Raw genomic sequence first — 21,013 nt, forward strand, 5'->3', positions numbered from 1 at the left:
ATCACATATGTTTATATTTGTCGTTCAACGTTTCCAGTTTAGACTCAGCTGCAGATATATACAACACATGACAGTTGCTTGCTGGTACAACACATACAAGTATGTTGCCGTACACAACATACAGTATGTTGCACGTACTGTTACACATACGCATATGTTGCTACTTTAGTATTGCCGTAAAAATTACACATTTACAGTATGTTGCGTAATACACATTAACAGATTGTTGCTGTACTACACATTACAGTATGTTGCGCTACACTATATTTCTGACTACACTTACAGTATTTGCACGCTAAGTACACATTACAGTATGGTGCTGTACTACACATTACAGTGTATGTTGCCGTAATACACATTACAGTATGTTGCTGTACTACACATTACAGTATGTTGCCGTAATACACATTATAGTATGTTGCTGTACTACACATTACAGTATGTTGCTCAATATCATTAGAAAATATGGTGAGGTCTTCACAGTCTTCTTTATACCTGTTCCCATTAAAAGTGACAATTTGATATTGCTGGAATGTAGTATTATAATGTAATACAAAGATTATGCACACATAGGATTTACCGTCTTATTCTTCTACATGTAGATATTATCTGTTTTGTTGAAAGATCCCTCACTTCCCTTTCAATACACCACCGTCCACGCACACAATTCAAAGAATACTGTATAGCCATGAGTCCTCAAACAAACATAGGTCACAAAGGTGTTAGAGAGAACAAGAGAGTCACCACAATTACAATATCACATATGGTATTAGTAGACAAATACACACATACATGTACATCACACCAAAACATTATCGCTCAACATTGAACAGCAAAATGTACACATTTCCAACAGAATAAAGCGTGCAAAGGCAAATGTTTATCAATTGTCTTATATCATAACCATTAAACATTAATAAACCATGGATCTATTATGATCCTAAAATATATACACGTATCAATATATTACATTTCTATACTGAGATACTGGCTTGTGTGAGGGTTGGTATCACATGTCATTCAGTGTACAAAGAGAGATGAAACTCATGTTTGGTGTCAAACATGGATCTCTAGTCTACCACAGGAGTGTCCTAGCTGGCTAGTGTTGGAAGTCCAGTCCTCTATCCTCCTTGGGTCTCCTGGCTCTCTGTGTGTCTTCTGCTGATGCGTTTAGGCTGTTGCTCCTCCGGCTCTTGCTCCTGGCTCTCTGTGTGTCTCCTGGAAGTGCGTTTGGGCTGTTGCTGCTTGTGCCTTAGCTGCTCCCAGTAGGACTGACAGTACTGGTGGATCAGCCTGATCTCCGGCTGGGACAGGGTGTCTGTGAAAGGGGGGGTTGGAAGGACCCTCTGCTGCTTGGGGTCATGTTGTCTCCCCCGTCCAGTGGGAGGGCTGTTGGAGGTCATGGCCTCGTTGTCAGGGGAGGTGAGGGCCAGCACGATGTCTCGGTCCAGAATGCGCAGCGACACCCGGGCCACAGTGTGTTTGAAGTTGTTCTCTGTGGCCAGGCAGTGGTAGAGCCCAGCATCCGATTGGCTGAGGGACTTCAGAAGGATCCCATGGGGTGTCTTCAGATACTCTCTGTCCCGGTTGAGCTGAGGGGTGAGGGGGAGAGAGAGTTATGGGTAGTGAGGGGAAGAGAGAGTTATGGTAAGTGAGGGGAGAGAGAGAGTTATGTAGTGAGGGGGAGAGAGTGTTGTGGTAGTGAGGGGGAGAGAGAGTGTTATGGTAGTGAGGGGGAGAGAGAGTGTTATGGTAGTGAGGGGGAGAGAGAGTGTTATGGTAGTGAGGGGAAGAACAAGGTCCACATCTGCCTCATTTGTATTTCAAAAGTGATTGACTATTTCTCTATGGATATTTTTGAACTGAAATAACATTGGCTGACCATTAATACTATTAATATCTACAAGAAAGACTCCCGAGTGGAGCAGCAGTCTAAGGCACTGCATCCCAGTGCTAGAGGCGTTACTACAGACCCTGGTTCAATTCCAGGCTGTATCATAACTGGCAGTGATTGGGAGTCCCATAGGGCAGGGCACAAATGGCCCAGCGTCGTCCGGGTTAGGGTTTGGCCAGGGTAGGCCGTCATTGTAAATTAGAATGGGTCCTTAAATGTCTTGCCTAGTTAAATAAAGGTTAAATAAAAAATTAACGTATGTTTATTTAGTCAATCAAACATGGATAACCCCTGTGTAAACTGCTCCAACAGCTCAAGTGTAACCTATAAATGTGGTATGAATTTGATATTTTAATAATACTGGTCTCTTTTCAAAGAGCAGAAATAGATGCATGCATTTTCCTCCTTACCGCTTTCCTCCTTCCTTCTCTCTGATAGAGCCACTTGACTGTAGCCTGAGGAGAGCGAGGCTGACACTCCAGGAAGGTACTGCTCCCCTCCACACCAAACTGGACTGTCTCTCTCGGACGATTCTCCACTGAAGGAGGGAAGGAGGAAGAGAGAGAGAGAAAGAGGGAGAGAGAGAGGGAGAGAGAGAGAAAGAAAGAAGGAGATTATCTTAAATGCCAGTTATTTGCTAATGTTTTAATTATTACATGATTTGATTTTGTCACTGAATTCTGCTAAAATATATTTTTTAAAGTGTTTTGTCTAACCTTTGGCATTGAAGCCTCTGCACTGTCGCAGTGGATCCCCATGTTTCACATCCTGTCTTCTGCTCCTCCTGAGTGAGAGAGACAGAGCAGAGTTCATCCAACACATTTCACAAGCACAGAAATGAATTCAGTCACTCACACATTTATTCAGACAGACAGACACAGTGAAGGACTAATAAAGCTTTATGACACTCCTTCCCTGTCAATATCAGATGAGGGTTGTGGTGTGTGTTGTGTTGGTGTGTGTTGTGGTCCTGACCTCTTGGTGGCGGGGGTGAAAGCGGAGCAGCTCTCCCCGTCCCAGGCGCAGTAAGGGTCCCGTGCCAGACAGCAGTCGGAACAGGCCCTCCCATATACCCCACAACGATGCAGAGATACCTGGGTAAGCCCTGCCTCCGATGACACGTACAGCTGTTGCTATAGTGACAGAATGAAAACAAGAGCTCAGCATCAACAATATCTCTTTAGTGTTTCCTGTCGATGAAGAAAGAGAGAGTTCAGCTTACCCTTTTAGATGAGATCTTCATTGTTTTAACAGCAGCACGTGTCTGTAATTAAATGCATCGTGTCACATAAGGATCAACAAAGCGTAACCATTGAACGAATGTCCAAGGACAGTGGTTAGAGACTTTTGCTATAATGTAAACAACATTTAGAGAAATCATATAGGCACACCCTGAAAACCTCCACTTCCTCCAGGGTGAGCTCCTCCATGGTGCTCGGGTCCTTGGGTAGAACTATGACCTTTTGGACAGTGCCACGATCTGGAACAAGAGAGGTCTGATGTCACCATGTCGAATTTGGACAAAAGACAAAATGTGAAATTCCAACATGCAATGAAGTCCTTCAGTCAGCCAATTGCCCTGGGACAGAGAGACACTCACCTGTGCCCAGGAAGAGCACCTCGTATCGGGCGTCCACTGCGTCCACCTGGTCCACCACCAGGGCTGTGAAGCGGTAGTCCACCCCGGTCCTCACCACCAGGGGGCGACGGTGAATAGGGTACACAGGGTGGTACATGAGGGGATGGGCTCGCATGAAGTTCACTGCCTCGTCTGAGAAGTCCTTAGAGGTGCGAATGCCCGGGGTGAATGTTCCTCCTGGACACTAGAATTATATATAGTGAGTAACACAGAGACCGAGAGAGACAGAGAGAGTGTAAGCAATGCGTTTCACTATTGGAAAGAGGTGACAGTTGATGGGATGTATATATATGGATTGTTTGCAGTGAGTAACTGGTCTGAACCTACTGTGCCAGGGCGAGGGTAGGGAATCTTGCCCGTGTAGGCTGTCCACTGGTAGTTATGACCATGTTTGTGGGAGAAGGGTCCATTGAAGACGTTGCGGATGTCAGCCATGGAGTACACACAGACTGCTGAGCCCTTGAACACAGAGCTGGGAGAGATAGAAGGTAAAAAAAGGGAGGGGGAATGCAGTCAGCATCAACCAGTGAAGTGGAGGAGGGAGGAGAGAGAGGTAAACCAACAGGTACTAGATGAGAGTAGAAAAGCATTGAGGAGTGAGAACAAGGCAGGCCTTTAGAGAGAAGGGAAACTTCTACGTATAACAGGTGATGTAAGACAGATACAATGATGACCTACCCAGCAGTTGTGAAGAGGGCATAGACCACAGGGTTGCGTTCATCTTGCGTGGGCTGGATAAAAACATCCCCTGAAAGGATGACGAAAGAGACAGAAATTATTTTCCTGTAGAATTGATGAAGGATTCACTGCCATAGACAACTAAGGATCTCTAAATCTTTATCTAAATCWTTCACTGAGGTCTGTCTCACTCAATTCGTCAAACAAGGTCTCCACCCCATCTTCTCCGATCACAGAGCACACCAGGCGGGCTTTCAGGAAGGTGGTCCATCTGTTCACCAGGGACTTCTGACCCCCCTCATCATTCTGGGAAGAGGGAATGTAAAGGATGGAAGAGGTAAGGGAAGGCTGTTTCCGTAGACACTTTTTTTTTTACCCTTAACAATTCCCCCATTCACAATGTTGTCCATAATGTTGCAGTCAGACTATAATTATGTACGTAATTAAAGTAATAGAGTTAATACGAGTCTATAGAACAGTGGCGTAGCGCCGTTTCACAGGGCCACCCTGCTAGGTCCGAGCAAGGCCTTCTCACCAGACACACTCGTCCCACTCTGGCCAGCACACTGGGGCTGGCCCCTCCCCCTGCATCCAGACTCTTCTCCCGGAAGAAGAAGTAGAGTTTATCATCATTCCTCTCGGAGCTGTCAGGGATCTGCTGGATCTGAATGAACACGGGCTCTGAGACGGACGGAGAGAGAGAGGAACGGAGTGATGAAAGAAAGAGAAACCTGCAGCATTAGCAGCAGTTTGCCATGTTTTCTTAGAGCCAGATCTCGCTGGTTCGTATCTGGCTTGAAGGACCATGGAAAAAAATGGCAACATTTTGGGAATGCACCCTTACAAGATGGCAGTCTTTTTCAGGCGTAGTAACTCACCATTGAGCCACTTGGAGTCATACTGCTCTGTCCTGACTGTTGTTCTGCCCCCCATGGTCCTAAAGAGGGCTGCGTCTGTCCCCATGAAGTCTACATGGACCCCCGCATACAGATTCCCATCTGCAGATGAGAAGAAAGGAGGAAGAGAAAGAGATGGAGAGGAGAGGTTAGGAAACGGTGAAAGTGGGAGGGGAGACTTCCCCAATTTTGGGCAGTCTACTAAGTGTATGCACAAGTGAGGTGAAGCTTACCGATTAGAGCAGCAATGTTCTCCTGGGAAGGGTCGTAGGAACATTTGCCCTTCCCTGATTCCGTAAATCCAGGAACTAGCCTGAACACATAGTCCTGGAAAGAGAGAGACCAGAAAGGCCATATAAGTATCAAATGTATTGAAATGGCAAAAGGTATAGTGAAAAATAGCTCAAATCTGAGCCCTAGTTTTGAGTACCACAGTTTTGAGAAATCCGAGCTGCTGGTCGTGAAGATGCACAGATATGCTGCAGTTATTGTCTTTTAAAATGATTTTGGGCATATTGAACCTCTCACCTCTGCCTTCCAGCCTCTGTTGATAAAGGTGCAGATAGGTTGGTAGGCTCCAGTTCCACAGGTGTACAGATGGGTGCGGTTCCATGGCTCTATCATACGCACAAAGTTTGCACACTCACCCTGGTGTGTGTACACAGACATGGAAATGCTATCAATTGTTGGTGTATGAAAATTCTCTTTCAAAACTGTGAAATAAGGGGACATCATTAGTTAATACTGTAAGGTAGAGGTGCCAGGGTTCTTTTTTACAAAGACAATGCATTCTCACCTGTCCTCCTTTTCCTGTCATCCGACATTCCCCTCTTCTCTTGTCAGAGGTTGGCCAATGGATCTGTCAGAGACAAATGATACCAGACATTACAGGATCATTTTACTTGAGGTCTTTTACTATGGGGCGGCAGTTAGCCTAGTGGTTAGAGCGTTGGTCCAGTAACCGAAAAGTTGCTGGATCAAATCCCCGAGCTGACCAGGTAAAAATCTGTCGTTCTGCCCCTGAACAAGGCAGTTTCCCGGTAGACCGTCATTGTCAATAAGAATTTGTTCTTAACTGACTTGCCTGGTTAAATAAAAAAAATACTACCACATTAAACTGTGATAAAGTTATGCATACACAGGAAATATTCCTCCAGTCTCATTGGCCTTTTTGAGGGAGTTGTGGTTATGTGTGTTCTTACTATGAGGGGCTCCTTGTTGACGTTGTGCATATCCAGGGCCACCAGGTACTCCCGGCTGCCCAGGTAGAGACGGCCCTGGTCCTGGTCCATCAGCAGGATGCGGTAGTCACTGGTGTTGAAGGAGAAGGAGAAGGGACGGACTGCTCTGGTGTCCAACAACTCTGCGGAGGAGAGAGACGCATAGATGCACAAATATGCATAGACACACACAGGGACACAACGTTAGTGTAAATCATATGCAAAATAAGTTCTGTAGCAGATGAGAATGGTACAATCTTAATATTCAGCAGGGGAAGCCATGAGCTCTTTCTGTTAATTGCCTTGAATCTTTCCCAAGCAGTTTCCCTGATAACGACTACAAGTGCTTTATTTCTCACTATCAGCAGCATTTACAGAACATAGACTACTAACACCAAGAGAAAATGTGCGAATGACTAAATATGTAACTTCTCAGGACGTATTCCAGAGGCTTTTAAGATTTCAATATTTCATGTGTTCCAAGCTTCTGATTGAGTTTGTGGCATTGACTGAATGTACTGTGCAACTTTATGGATGCTAATGCAGGTCTCTGAGGACACACGGTATGAGGAACTCTAAGTAAACCCTTTAAACCAGGTCTGTTCTGTGACCCACTCTCTGATGGCGCATTTCCCCAGCATGTTCCGTCTCTCTCTTCCACCCGAGTGATTTACACAAAAGGCTCCGAATTTTCTCTTTCCTTCTATGCGGAACGGCACCCGTGTCGCACTGGGCCATGGYTCTGGCGGACCTGCTCTGACTTGGAGCCAAGGCAGCCTGCATTTACATAACAATGACCAACTGAACGTTAAAACCTTCTCACAAAGCAACAGTCTTGAACGATGCAGAGGTTGTTGATTCTGCTCGCCACAAATCTTTATCGTCACACTCCTGAGGAAAACACAATAACACTAGAGATCACATGAACATAAAACACTGGTGTGTGAGTAAGTCTTAATGGAAAAGCACCATGAATGAGTTTGACACCCATTCATTCAGAGACAAGAGATGTCACATCTCCCCGTATCAGGCAATCATAATTACTATATTTACTGGAGCTGCCCTCTTGGCCAGGTCTCCCTTGTAAAATAAAGTATCTTGACCTTAATGGTTAAATAAAGGTTCAATAAAACTGACCTACAGTGGCAAGAAACAGTATGYGAACCCTTTGGAATTACCTGGATTTCTGCATAAAATTGGTCATCAAATTTGTCACCACAATAGACAAACATATGTGCTTAAACTAATAACACAAAATGATTGTATTTTTCTTGTCGATATTGAATACATCATTTAAACATTCACAGTGTAGGTTGGAAAAAGTATGTGAACCCCTAGGCTAATGACTTCTCCAAAAGTTAATTGGAGTCAGGAGTCAGCTAACCTGGAGTCTAATCAATGAGACAAGATTGGATATGTTGGTTAGAGCTACCTTGCCCTATAAAAAACACTCACAAAATTTGAGTTTGCTATTCACAAGAAGCATTACCTTATTTGAACCATGCCTCAAAAAAAAGAGATCTCAGAAGACCTAAGATTAACTTGCATAAAGCTGGAAACGGTTACAAAAGTATCTCTAAAAGCCTTGATATTCATCAGTCAACGGTAAGACAAAAAAATWAAAATTCACCTCTATTTAACCAAGTAGGCCAGTTGAGAACAAGTTCTCATTTACAACTGCGACCTGGCCAAGCTAAAGCAAAGCAGTGCGACACAAACAACAACACAGACTTACACATGGAATAAACAAACATACAGTCAATAACGCAATAGAAAAATCTATATACAGTGTGTGCAAATGTAGTAAGATTAGGGAGGTAAGGCAATAAATAGGCCATAGTGGCGAAATAATTACAATTTAGCATTAACACGGGAGTGATAGATGTGCAGATGATGATGTGCAAGTAGAGATACCGGGGTACAAAAGAGCAAAAATAAATAACAATACGGGGATGAGGCAGTTGGGTGGGCTATTTACAGATGGGCTGTGTACAGGTGCAGTGATCGGTAAGCTGCTCTGACAGCTGATGCTTAAAGTTAGTGAGGGAGATATAAGTCGTGACGCTGTCTATAAATGGAGAAAGTTCAGCACTGAATGCTCAATGAGGTTAAGAAGAATCCTAGAGTATCAGCTAAAGACTTACAGAAATCTCTGGAACATGCTAACATCTCTGTTGATGAGTCTACGATACGTAAAACACTAAACAAGAATGGTGTTCATGGGAGGACACCACGGAAAAAGCCACTGCTGTCCCCAAAAAACATTGCTGCATGTCTGAAGTTTGCAAAAGTGCACCTGGATGTTCCAGCGCTACTGGCAAAGTATTCTGTGGACAGATGAAACTACAGTTGAGTTGTTTGGAAGGAACACACAACACTGTGTGTGGAGAAAAAAAGGCACAGCACACCAACATCAAAACCTCATCCCAACTGTAAAGTATGGTGGAGGGAGCATCATGGTCTGGGGCTGCTTTGCTGCCTCAGGGCCTGGACAGCTTGCTATCATTGACGGAAAAATGAATTCCCAAGTTTATCAAGACATTTTGCAGGAGAATGTTAGGCTATCTGTCTGCCAATTGAAGTCTGATCCGCAACTACAGAAAACGTTTGGCTGATGTTATTGCTGCCAAAGGAGGGTCAACCAGTTATTAAATTCAAGGGTTCACATACTTTTCCCACCCTGCACTGTGAATGTTTACACGGTGTGCTCAATAAAGACATTAAAACATATAAATGTTTGTGTGTTATTAGTTTAAGCACACTGTGTTTGTCTATTGTTGTGACCTACATGAAGATCAGATCAAATTTTATGACCAATTTATGCAGAAATCCAGGTATTTCCAAAGGGTTCACATACTTTTTCTTGCCACTGTATGTACAATAGCTTTTAAACATGTATGTGCTATGATGTATTTACTAAGTACCGTAGAAACATGTGTAATCTATACAAAATCCCTCAGTTTGTCCATGTGGGACTTGATGAATGATGAATGTCCCATGGCATTTGACAAAGGTTTGTGAACAAACATCAGCATATGCACGTACTGTTTTAGCCTGGCCAGAGTAAGGACATCTGTGTTTACATCAAAGTGCTCTGCCGTCTTCCTTTGAGGTGACTGTTTGTCTGAATACGGTTAACAGGATGCAGTCAATGTGCCGCTAAAATAAGCTGCTGCGCAATCGGATCTGCTCCTGGCTGACACGGGATGGTTCTTAAAAGGTGGGGCAAGGTCCGGTTCTGTTCCTCCAAGGTAAACACAGGATAACAAGCCTCTCTGGCAAACGTCCATCTGCTCCGTCCACTGGGGCAAAGTGGACAGCACAGGCTAAAACTAGCAACATGCCAACACACACCCCCGGGTCCCGACACAGTGCATGGCCGCGCCCATCCTCATCGCCATAACAATGTGTTGGCACTATCTGATAAAAAAAACACTTCATGTATCTTCACACCTCATTTGATTCAGGTTAACCAGGTCCAGACATGAAAGACCTGAGACAAATGTCCCCGATCTGACCCTTTTAAAGTGTAAAATAAGTCCAAGTGAGGCTTTAAACCATTGCCTCCATAATGCAGAAGACAACCTAAAATCCATATTTCTCWGGCTCTATTTCTACCTGCCATTCTAGGTCACACATGTCAAACTCAGGTCCGAGTGTGTGCGGGGTTTCCCTCCTCCCTTGTACTTAATTGATAGATGAAGGTCACTGATTAGTATGGAACAACCTTCACCTGGTTGTCTAGGTCTTAATTAAAAAGAAAAAACAAGATCCAGCAGACACTAGGACCTCCATGGAATGAGTTTGACACCCCTGTCCTAGGTCACTGGAAACTTTTTTTTGTCCCTTCCTCAGACACAGTTCCCATCAACCAGGAAACACGAAGGGCCTTGATCATAGATCATATCATTTACAATCTTGATCCGGCATCTTTTCAGTGGTCCTCCTCTCCTCCTGCCCCACTCACCCAGTCCCAGTCCCGGTCTCTAAATCACGTCCATGAGAGGGAGTCACATGCACCCCTCCCCCGTCCCTCCCCAAAAACCCTCCTCCACAGGCGCCTTATGGAACAAAGAGAGTCCCTGTCGCAAACAATGAACAATCAATCTTTGGAATGTCAGAAAACACAGAGCAGGGGAGCAAATCCCGATTTTCCACCTATTCTTGGAAATGAAGTGGAGATGATTGGGTTTTAGGGGTGAGTGGGTAGATATGACTGACAAACGATATCAGTGAGATCTTTACACGGATTTGACTGACAAAATATATTAGTGAGATTTTTACACGTTGGTTGCATTCATTGTGAAATCAACACCACTCTGTGAATGATGGAAGAGGGTGAGACAGTTACAGCAAGCAAACAATAAATGTAATATCATCCACAGCAATCCGATACAATCCAATATGCCAGCAATCTAATATAATACCATTTGGTTAGTTCACCACCAGTTCAGGCTTACCCTTACTATTAGCAACCATTATGCAAACACTGGTGTGTGGGCTTAACTTCTGTGACAAACTCTACCACATCACATTGCAACCAACTAAGCTTATATGTACTTGAACTACCGTAAAATTTCAATGAATACCCCGAGGGTTTATTTGCTTAAATCCCTAAACACAACAGGAGCTTATTAGAGACAGGCTTCTACTTGAGCCAGGCTTCTATTTCCTTAATTAATGCACACAGCTTTTGCAAAAAAGAACAATTCCAGCATTCACTTCCAGCATTTTAATCAATGTCTCAATTTCCTGCACTAATGTGTTATCATTTACACACTATGTCAAGTTTATTTTGTCTTAGTATCACTCTATTTCAAATACATATATTTTTCTTTACAGAATAATTATTCTCCTCCTTGACTGTGCATTTTCGGCAGTTATTACTTTCGCCACTGATCGCCAGACTATTTCTGTGGGTCTGTACTCCTGAAGTTGTTGACTGTTTTTGTGGTAGCCAGTTAGCCAGCAGTTCTCAGCTGTTAGCAACCAAAGGCTAGCAGTTTCTTACTGGAGATTACTTAATTATTTTATGTCACAAATCTAACACTAAACCTCGTAAACAATTCATGGAAATGTATGGTAACAATTCCTTTAGACCCAGCAGTTATTTGAATAAGCAGATCGAATAACTGATTTTGGAGAATCTTTCTCATCTCTGTAGTTAAATGTTGTCATTGAATCATTAACATAAATCAAATAAAAATGTTGTACTATGTTAATGAGGGCTTAGGGTGTGGGCTCAACTGTTATGAAGGGCACTAGAGACCACCACTTCCACCCCACACTCAATGGCAACATCCACCTTTTGTTTTCTCTCATTAACTTTTTGCCAGTAGGCAGGATATAAGCTTTTTACATATGTATAAAAGAGGAAACATATGTGTGTGTATTTGTGTGCTTGCGTGTGTGTATGTGCATGTGTGCGTGTCTGCACGTGATTGTGTGCATGTAAACCACAAGACTTTCTGAGATCGCTGAAAGGTTCGCTAAGAACAACAAAAGCCAAAATAGAAAACATCTGAACCAAGCTATCCTGGAAGCCATGCCAGCTGACATATGAGCAGTGTCTGAGTGACCTTTGTTCTGGTCAAGTGACTCACCTTTGAAAGACAGGCGTATCCTTGGAGCAGACTGTTGGAGGCCTGAGGTACTGCAAATACAGAAACTCAACAGGAGGAGTAGGGCTCGAGTCGCTTTCTTGGCACTATCCATAGTAGAAACAGGTCTGAAAGATAATAATTCATTGTCACGTTTGTGTGTATGTGTGAGAGAGGGAGACAGAGAGAAAGAAACCACTGTGTGATGTGAGATTGTGAGTGCCTGAGTGAGGGCATGGGAGACAGAATTCATAGACCTGTTTGTGCTAGACAGTCGTACTGAGACACACAGTAACAGTGAATTTCCTGCCTCATGCAGGAAATACAAAATTTTTGCTCTGAAAATAATGTGAAAACCATTTCTGACAGTTTAGGGGTGTTGTCAGGTAACTGTTTTACTTTTATGTAAGCATTCATTATATAGTATCTGCACTTTGCTGGATAGGATTGTTTATAAATTATGAATACTAAAAGCTGAAACCATAACCTCCATTAAATTCTCTCCCCAAAGGAGTACTTATCAGATGCGCCCTGGAATGCTCTTATTTTTCTAACCAAATATATCAAGTAGGCCACAGAGTACATCTACATCTGCTACAATACCTTACCAAAGGGAGGAAATTAAATATCAAGTTATTTAAAGAACTTCATAGAACTTCATAAATAGAATGTAAATACATTCATACAAATCTTTTCCCTTGAGTGGGGAAATGTGTGCCCAGCAATAAATATCAGGTTGTGGTTTATAAAGCACTTATTCTACAATTATAAACCTAACCTTTGTCATGGCCCATTTTTTTTGCTGCCTACAAGTTTGACTTATGTACATTTGTGTCCTGTGAACATTATAAAAACTATTATTTCTCATTTGAAACTGTTTATATTCTCAATGTTTTCATCTTGTAATTGTTTGAGGGGGGGGAATCATGAACTGTCGACTGTGCATATTAAGTAGGAATTCATTTCATGACCATGACGTCGATCAATGGCTCCTGATAACATCGCAGTTACCTGTGAACTCACACATCAAAAGAAAGAGCGAGTAGACGTTCTCTCCAGATGTAGGCTACCCCTTCGTTCTTGGTAATTACATTGGTCCCTCAACACACTGACTAAAACAAACAAACAAACAAATACTTGTGATTTTGAAAAAGTGTCGAGAGAGAACTTGCCAACGTAGCCTACCTTTTTCTTTTTCTCGTGTAGGAGACCCGACACTCACAAAATAAGATGTTATCGCTACATTCCTTGGGCGTCTCGCTCAACAATTTAAAATACTGAAGTTCCACACGAAAACAACCAAAATCCGTTTGAAAAGGTCTTAAATGCTTAAGCGTTCACTCAATTATAACCATATAGCCTAGAGTCACAGAGTTTCTTAGTCTCTCTCGAATTATTTACAAACCACATAAAACATATCCCATAGATTTCAGATCAAGAATTATAGAATGATAATTTCAACAGTTTTTGTCGTATTCCCATTGCACTCATCCATCTGAAAATAAGAGAATATATAGGTCCTTATGTCGTCTCCTTATGAGGGTCCTATGCTGTGAAGGTCTGTGACTGCAGGTGTTTAGAGGGCTGGCCCCCTCTCCTCCTCCCCCGTCTTCCTGCTCCCTCCCTCCTTCCGCTGTCATCATTACAGGACTAGGGTAAAGCTCAGGATGTCCCACTTTTAACCCACTTGATCCTGGTAAAGGGAAACGTCTGATTTCGGCTAATGTAGATTAGGCTAAAGTAAACAGGGAATTGAAATTAACTTCAATTCTAAATTATGAAAATACATTCAATTCTAAAATGTTATTATATCACATTAAATTGATTTAGAAATGAAAATACCATTTCAGGCTATTATTTCAAATGATATACTGTACATTGCCACTATATACAGTACTTTCCCATCTGTACAACTAGGCTAATGTATTATGCACCTTGGTTGTGCATATACAGTAGCCTACATTCCGATGTCACCGTAAATTCAGGTCCTGTGCTGTGCTCTGATAGATGTCTCCATCTCAGAGCTGTTTAGCTCCACATGAGAGCCAGAAGAGTCCTACATATTCCTCAGATTCCTGATGGACCGACTCCTGGGCTCACGACAACGGTCACAAAGTAACCAGGAGGGGGATTTTTAAAGAAGACATTCATTCTTTCAAACCAGCCTGAAATTACCAAGCACCATTCTCCTCTCTCCACCATTGGTTTTGTGGAAAGCTGGCAAATCAGGCATACAGAAGATGAAAAGGCACAGGGATGTATTCAAATAAGTAGCTTAAGGCCAGGAGTTAACCGATTCAGATAGTGTGTTTGATTTGCACATCAGTGTGTCACGGGTGGAGGGAGATGAATCAGTTACTTGATTTAGACATTTAGACAGTGCCATTGTATACTTGTATATGTCAATACTGTCTGTACTGAAGGGTGCTGCGTTTCATTCAGGGCAATGTTCCCTTCCATCTGGCCTTGTTCCCTCCACAGGTCGGCACACTTGGAAGCTGCATTTATTTACACTCTCACTCATCCCCATTGTTCTGGCTGGCTCATCGGGCAGGAGAGACCTTTGGGTTACTTTCATGTAAAGTACATCTAGGTTAGGAGTGAGCAATGAGGTCTTTGTGTTATTTTTTGTCTTGCTTTCTGTGGGAGGTATCCTTCTCTTTCCAGCTGAGGAAATGTGTCATGAGTCAGCGCTGAGCTCGGGTTTCCGTACTACGTACTCTGTACCCCGAGCAGCCATGGACACCGCCACACTGACCGGCTCCCACTGCTTTACAGGGCACCAATAACGTCACTGATATGGCTTTTCAATTGTCTTATCGGCCCACCCACTATTGCCTAAACCCGCTGAGTGTGATAGTTTAGCTGTATTGTTCACCACCACCACTTTCATAGTGGGAATTATGTTTTTGCCTTCTGTGAATGTCCACAGGAAGACCTTTTTCGATTTGCTCTGATTTGAAAGGACACTTCTGCAATATGATTCAATGGAAGAGCAGGTTCTGCCATAATTCGTAAAACACATGATCAAAAGAGACTTACTGTACAACAATTCCACATCTCAAGTACATAAGACAGTCTCCCATTGTAGACAGTCTCTTACAAAAGTAGGAGTACATCTGCAAACATAACACGTACAACGAGGCCCATCTGTGAACATGTACTGTATTCGTAGTCTGTCTATGTCTCTGGACCTCTCCATCTGACCCTCAGGTAATGTGCCATGTGATTACTATGGAATTGAAAACCTTGTAAGACAGACAGCCCACAGAGCCTCAAGCAGCACCTCTTACCCTGAGAGGGGGCTGAGATACATCAATCAAAACGTCCAAGGACAAAAGCAAGGCCCTAAGAGGGAATAAATCCTATTGTTACACTGACGGATGGTGTGAATATGAACCAGATTAATTTTTTGAAGGACGATATTTTATTCAGGTTTTTATCATTTAGGACTGTTCAGAATATGCACACCTACAGGAGCTTCACACTTGGCAGAATGCAAAAGAATAAAAGGTGTTTTCCTAGAAAGAAAAAAAACCTTCAAACAAAAGTAAAATGACAATTAGATGATAGGGGAGCAGGTGCTGTAAGTTACATGCATACGCTGCATGCTGAAATGAATATCAAAAGAGAACAAGTTTTGAAAACTTCCCTGACATAAGTGCATACATGGCGCTCATAACATTTCAGTCAATATTGGAACTGGAAGCTGGGTTATTCTAGGTTTCTACAGTGAAGGAAGGCGGCAGCTTCCCTCTCTGAAGCTGTCTTTCTGCACATGTACGGCCGGCGGTACGACATGTGTTCACCAAGCCTTAGCCAGCCATTCAGTCACCATCTGCACAGAAGACAACACTGGCACTCCCTCACTATAAAATGCAGTTGGGTTACTAGACAGCTGATTTAGAATAATTCCTTTAAAAAAAACTTTAAAAAATACAAGGGGGTGGGGAAAAATCAAGGATATTGAAAAATGCTAGAGGGATGAGTAAATTTACAGTGCATCTGTCTTGGGAGATACATCTGTCACCACTTCGGTAAGAGCAGAATGGATGAGCGTGCTAATGCTCCTAAGGCTCATTAAATATGGATTCTCTATAGCAGATTTTTGGGCAATAAAGGGTCTGAAGGGACTGTTATTTTTKAACAGTCATTAAAACCTCCACTTCTTCTCCATCTTTCCTGGTGGGACCATAATCACCTCCCATGTTTGTCTTTCTCTTCTTCCATTTGGAGTGGAGATCCACTTTGTGAAGTCATTCAAGCTGTTGAAGTGAGAACAGCACTCACTTGCATACACAGACACCAGACATACTCAGTCAGATTCTCAAACAATATTGAGCAGTAGGCACACATAAGCATATTCCACTTCAATCAGCTCTCTTCTCATCTACTTCCATCAAATTGAAAATCAACCAATTATTCCTGGGTAATAACGTCTCTGTCTGTCTCTTTCTCTCTCCAATCATCCCTCCCCAGGTGTTTCATTGTTATGGCGAGACCATAGACCTTGCATTGTAATTTGCGTAAATTCATTGTCCTCCAACAGAAATCAATGAGGGAAAACCAAGGAGTTATTGTGGTACAAAGATGCTTTTTTCTTTGTGTACTACAGCCTGTGGTGTGCACAGCATGTACTGAAGAGGCTGTTAAGCCTGTGTGTGTGCATAGAAGTGTGTGTGTGTCACGACTCCGACCGAAGGTGGCTCCCCTTCCCGTTCGGGTGGCACTCGGCGGTCGTCGTCGCTGGCCTACTAGCTGCCACTGATTCTTTCCTTCCCCTCCTTGTCTGTTTATTGGTTACACCTGTTATGCGTTTGTGGTGATTAGTTGGGCTTTATTAGTCAGCCTGTTTCTTTGTGCGGGATTGTTTGTTGTAACATTTGTGTATGTTGGAGACGAACGTGTTTGTTCCTGTTCGTGGGTTTTGCTGGACTGTTTTAGTCCCCGTGTTTGGGCCAATGGTTTTTTAGCACCCAGTGTTTCGTGGGGTGGCCTATGTCCGCCGTGTGTGCATTAAAGAGCACTACCTTGAACTCTCTGTTTCCTGCGCCTGACTTCACACCCACGACACCCAGATCATTACAGTGTGTCTGTGTTAATTTAAATTTTATTTAACCTTTATTTAACTAGGCAAGTCAGTTAAGAACACATTCTTATTTACAACAACCCCGGCCAAACCCTAACCCGGACGACGCTGGGCCATGTGTGCGCCACCCTATGGGACTCCCAATCACGGCCGGTTGTGATAAAGCCTGGAATCGAACCAGGGTCTGTAGTGACACCTCTAGCATTGAGTTGGAGTACCTTTGACCGCTGCGCCACTCAGACCACTGCACCACTGTGTATGCATGCATGCAAGCGAGTGTGCAGGTGTGTGTGTACAGTCGTAGCCACAAGTTTTGAGAATGACACAAATATTAATTTCCACAAAGTTTGCTGCTTCAGTGTCTTTAGATATTTTAGTCAGATTTTACTACGGAATACTGAAGTATAATTACAAGCATTTCATAAGTGTCAAAGGCTTTTATTGACAATTACATGAAGTTGATGAAAGAGTCAATATTTGCAGTGTGGACCCTTCTTTTTCAAGACCTCTGCAATCCGCCCTGGCATGCTGTCAATTAACTTCTGGGCCACATCCTGACTGATGGCAGCCCATTCTTGCATAATCAATGCTTGGAGTTTGTCAGAATTTGTGGGTTTTTGTTTGTCCACCTGCCTCTTGAGGATTGTCCACCTGCTTCTTGAGGATTGACCACAAGTTCTCAATGGGATTAAGGTCAGGGCAGTTTCCTGGCCATGGTCCCAAATATCGATGTTTTGTTCCCCAAGCCACTTAGTTATCACTTTTGCCTTATGGCAAGGTGCTCCATCATGCTGGAAAAGGCATTGTGTCACCAAACTGTTCCTGGATGGTTGGGAGAATTTGCTCTCGGAGAATGTGTTGGTACCATTCTTTATTTATGGCTGTATTCTTAGGCAAAATTGTGAGTGAGCCCACACATGAATGGTCTCAGGATGCTTTGCTGTTGGCATGACACAGGACTGATGGTAGCGCTCACCTTGTCTTCTCCGGACAAGCTTTTTCCGGATGCCCCAAACAATCGGAAAGGGGATTCATCAGAGAAAATGACTTTACCCCAGTCCTCAGCAGTCCAATTCCTGTACCTTTTGCAGAATATCAGTTTGTCCCTGATGTTTTACCTGGAGAGAAGTGGCTTCTTTGCTGCCCTTCTTGACACCAGGCCATCCTCCAAAAGTCTTTGCCTCACTGTGAGTGCAGATGCACTCACACCTGCCTGCTGCCATTCCTGAGCAAGCTCTGTACTGGTGGTGCCTCGATCCCGCAGCTGAATCAACTTTAGGAGACGGTCCTGGCGCTTGCTGGACTTTCTTGGGCGCCCTGAAGCCTTCTTCACAACAATTGAACCACTCTCCTTGAAGTTCTTGATGATCCGATAAATGGTTGATTTAGGTGCAATCTTACTGGCAGCAATATCCTTGCCTGTGAAGCCCTTTTTGTGCAAAGCAATGATGACGGCACGTGTTTCCTTGCAGGTAACCATGGTTGAAAGAAGAACAATGATTCCAAGCATCACCCACCCTTTGAAGCTTCCAGTCTGTTATTCGAACTCAATCAGTATGACAGAGTGATCTCCAGCCCTGTCCTTGTCAACACTCACACCTGTGTTAATGAGAGAATTACTGAGATGATGTCAGCTGGTCATTTTGTGGCAGGGCTGTGAAATGCAGTGGAAATGTTTTGGGGGGATTCAGTTCATTTGCATGGCAAAGAGGGTCTTTGCAATTAATTGCAATTCATCTGATCACTCTTCATAACATTCTGGAGTATATGCAAACTGCCATCATACAAACTGAGGCAGCAGACTTTGTGAAAATTTATATTTGTGTCATTCTCAAAACCTTTGGCCACGACTGTACAAGCGTATGTGTGGTGGGGGGTGCTCACACTCATCATTCTAGTGAGATCATGCCTCCCTCTCTCTCTGTGACTAGGCAGAGCAGAGTAGTCACCATGCTCTCTGGGATCTTTCAGATAACAGTCATCCATCTGATATGCATATCTGTCAGGACCTGGGAGGCCAGGCTGAGGCTAATCAGTCCAATCATCTATCTCTCTCCACTCAGCGTCTCCCATGCTCCTTCTTGCTCTCTATTCTCACTCCCTCGCTCTGCCTCCACGCCTTCTCTTGCTCAGTGGAACTTCTCGTAACTTATCTTACTCACCACAAGCATAGTACATACAGTTGGTGACACACATGCACACACACAAACATGCATACACATTGTCAAGTAGCTGGTATTTCCCAGGCACCATGTTGTACTAAGATGCAAAGGTGATTTATGGATCATGGTTGAGCCTATCCCATCACACATGCTGGGGGTCGTCTTTGGACAAGGATCACTACAAGTGCCTGATGAGTTCAGTAACATTCCTGATAAAACCAGAGAAGGTAGACATCAGACTTACTGTATCTAACAGGGAGATAGATGTGTGTAATCACATTGACTTGACCCCAGCTGGAATCTAACAGAGCTTTCTCTTCTGTCACTCATCATGAAACAAAGTCTTATCCTATGGTGCTGCAACCACAAGCTCCAACACGTCTCTGGATTACATGGTTCTCTGCATTCCGTATGTCTGTTAACCATGATCAATATTGTGGAAACCACCTCCATAATTAATTAATACACATAAAAGCATTTGTGGTTTTTGCACTAGAGCCCATGAGGTGGTACAGTAATCCACTGGTCTGAATACAAGTGGGCAGAGATGAAACAAGATGAGGCTGTGAAAGTGTTTGTCGTTGTGTGATCATTTGATGGCGTCTGTATGCTGTTTTTTCCAGAGCTATTAGTAAGTGCCCCTCCTAGACTGCATGTCTCGTGTGTTCTGGAGCTAACAGCAGGACAGGTTTTTGCTAGTTGAATATTTATAATTGTGCATTAAAAAGGAATCAAGGGTTTAAGTGTACCATTGCCGCTGTTCCTTTGTCCAGGCCTGTCCAAAAATGTCCACCTTGAGGCTATTTTCAGAGCCAAGAGCTAGCATGTGAATCCACATTTCTAAAATATATCACATACTGGCACCTGCGTCATATCTGAACTGGGATACAGGTTGACATCTAAACCATAAATTATACACCGATAATGTTTGGTGTCTTCCAAGCCCCTTTGACTGTTCACATAAGAATTGGCCAACCTAAACATATTGTAAATACGATGTCTTTGCTGTCAATGTCAAAGTCAGTTGTCATTTGAGTATCTCATCTTGGGTATCAAGGTCTTTCATGCTGAGATGCACCGTATTAAACATACTTAATCATTGGGCAAAGAAAGGTAAGCTCAGGGATGCAGTTACCTTGGATACACAGTAGGCCTTTGTTTCCAAGTCAAAGTACAATTTGTTCAATACTTTTTACCAAATTGACTGTACCCATCATTTGGGTTACAAAAGGAGTTAAGAGTAGCGATACCACTTATCCTTGCTTTTGTATACTGCCATCTTCTGGTTTGGCAATATATTCCATCCAGAACATTGCATTTCCAGAACAACTTTTATAGGTACTCAACTATTTGAGGTCTGGTCACACAAAGTTCCTAGGTGGCAAAGGTCCAGAGGAATATTGTAATTTATCATCATAGTAACCCCCACCGAGCAACATATGGAACCCAAACTGTTCAAACCCCACTTGTTGGCAGATGAAATTGTAATTTTTATAGCTAAATTCCTGCAATTCTACACATTGCCATGTCTTGTGTGTGTTCATATGATACCTGAGTGACACAACAAAATCAAATTGGGGGAGGGGGGGGGGTTGAGGCCCCTGGGCACAATATCTGGCCATGATAACTACAACCTAACTTACGATCCAGACTGGAATCAGCTCCATGATAAACTGGAAATTTCTGACAGAAAGCTATTTATAACCTAAAGGTCTATCAGTGAATGACATAAGAGGAAAACTGCCATTACAATACCAAATTCTGTAATTGCACCGTGTGCATTCTATTATAACTCTCAACAGCAGTAAGTTGAACTGGACTGAGTTGCTAAAAAG

The 21,013-nt window shown here is 43.2% G+C and overlaps 1 protein-coding gene across 1 annotated transcript; it reads right to left on the reverse strand.

Moving 5' to 3' along the window:
- Positions 1–229: 229 nt before the first annotated feature.
- On the reverse strand, positions 230–13,501 carry LOC111977145 (semaphorin-3F-like). The gene is made up of 19 exons (XM_024006467.3): positions 13,113–13,501; positions 11,931–12,055; positions 6,310–6,470; positions 5,904–5,966; positions 5,636–5,755; positions 5,341–5,434; positions 5,090–5,209; positions 4,747–4,892; positions 4,403–4,517; positions 4,212–4,281; positions 3,861–4,005; positions 3,495–3,717; positions 3,286–3,374; positions 3,117–3,158; positions 2,870–3,027; positions 2,611–2,678; positions 2,305–2,432; positions 329–1,592; positions 230–261 (listed from the first exon to the last, which is right to left on the reverse strand). Exons 2-18 carry the CDS (start codon positions 12,040–12,042, stop codon positions 1,122–1,124), a joined length of 2,325 nt encoding a protein of 774 aa, XP_023862235.1. The 5' UTR covers positions 12,043–12,055; positions 13,113–13,501; the 3' UTR covers positions 230–261; positions 329–1,121.
- Positions 13,502–21,013: the final 7,512 nt, after the last annotated feature.

Source organism: Salvelinus sp. IW2-2015, linkage group LG17 (genome assembly GCF_002910315.2).
Source record: "Salvelinus sp. IW2-2015 linkage group LG17, ASM291031v2, whole genome shotgun sequence".
NCBI classification, from domain to species: Eukaryota; Metazoa; Chordata; class Actinopteri; order Salmoniformes; family Salmonidae; genus Salvelinus; species Salvelinus sp. IW2-2015.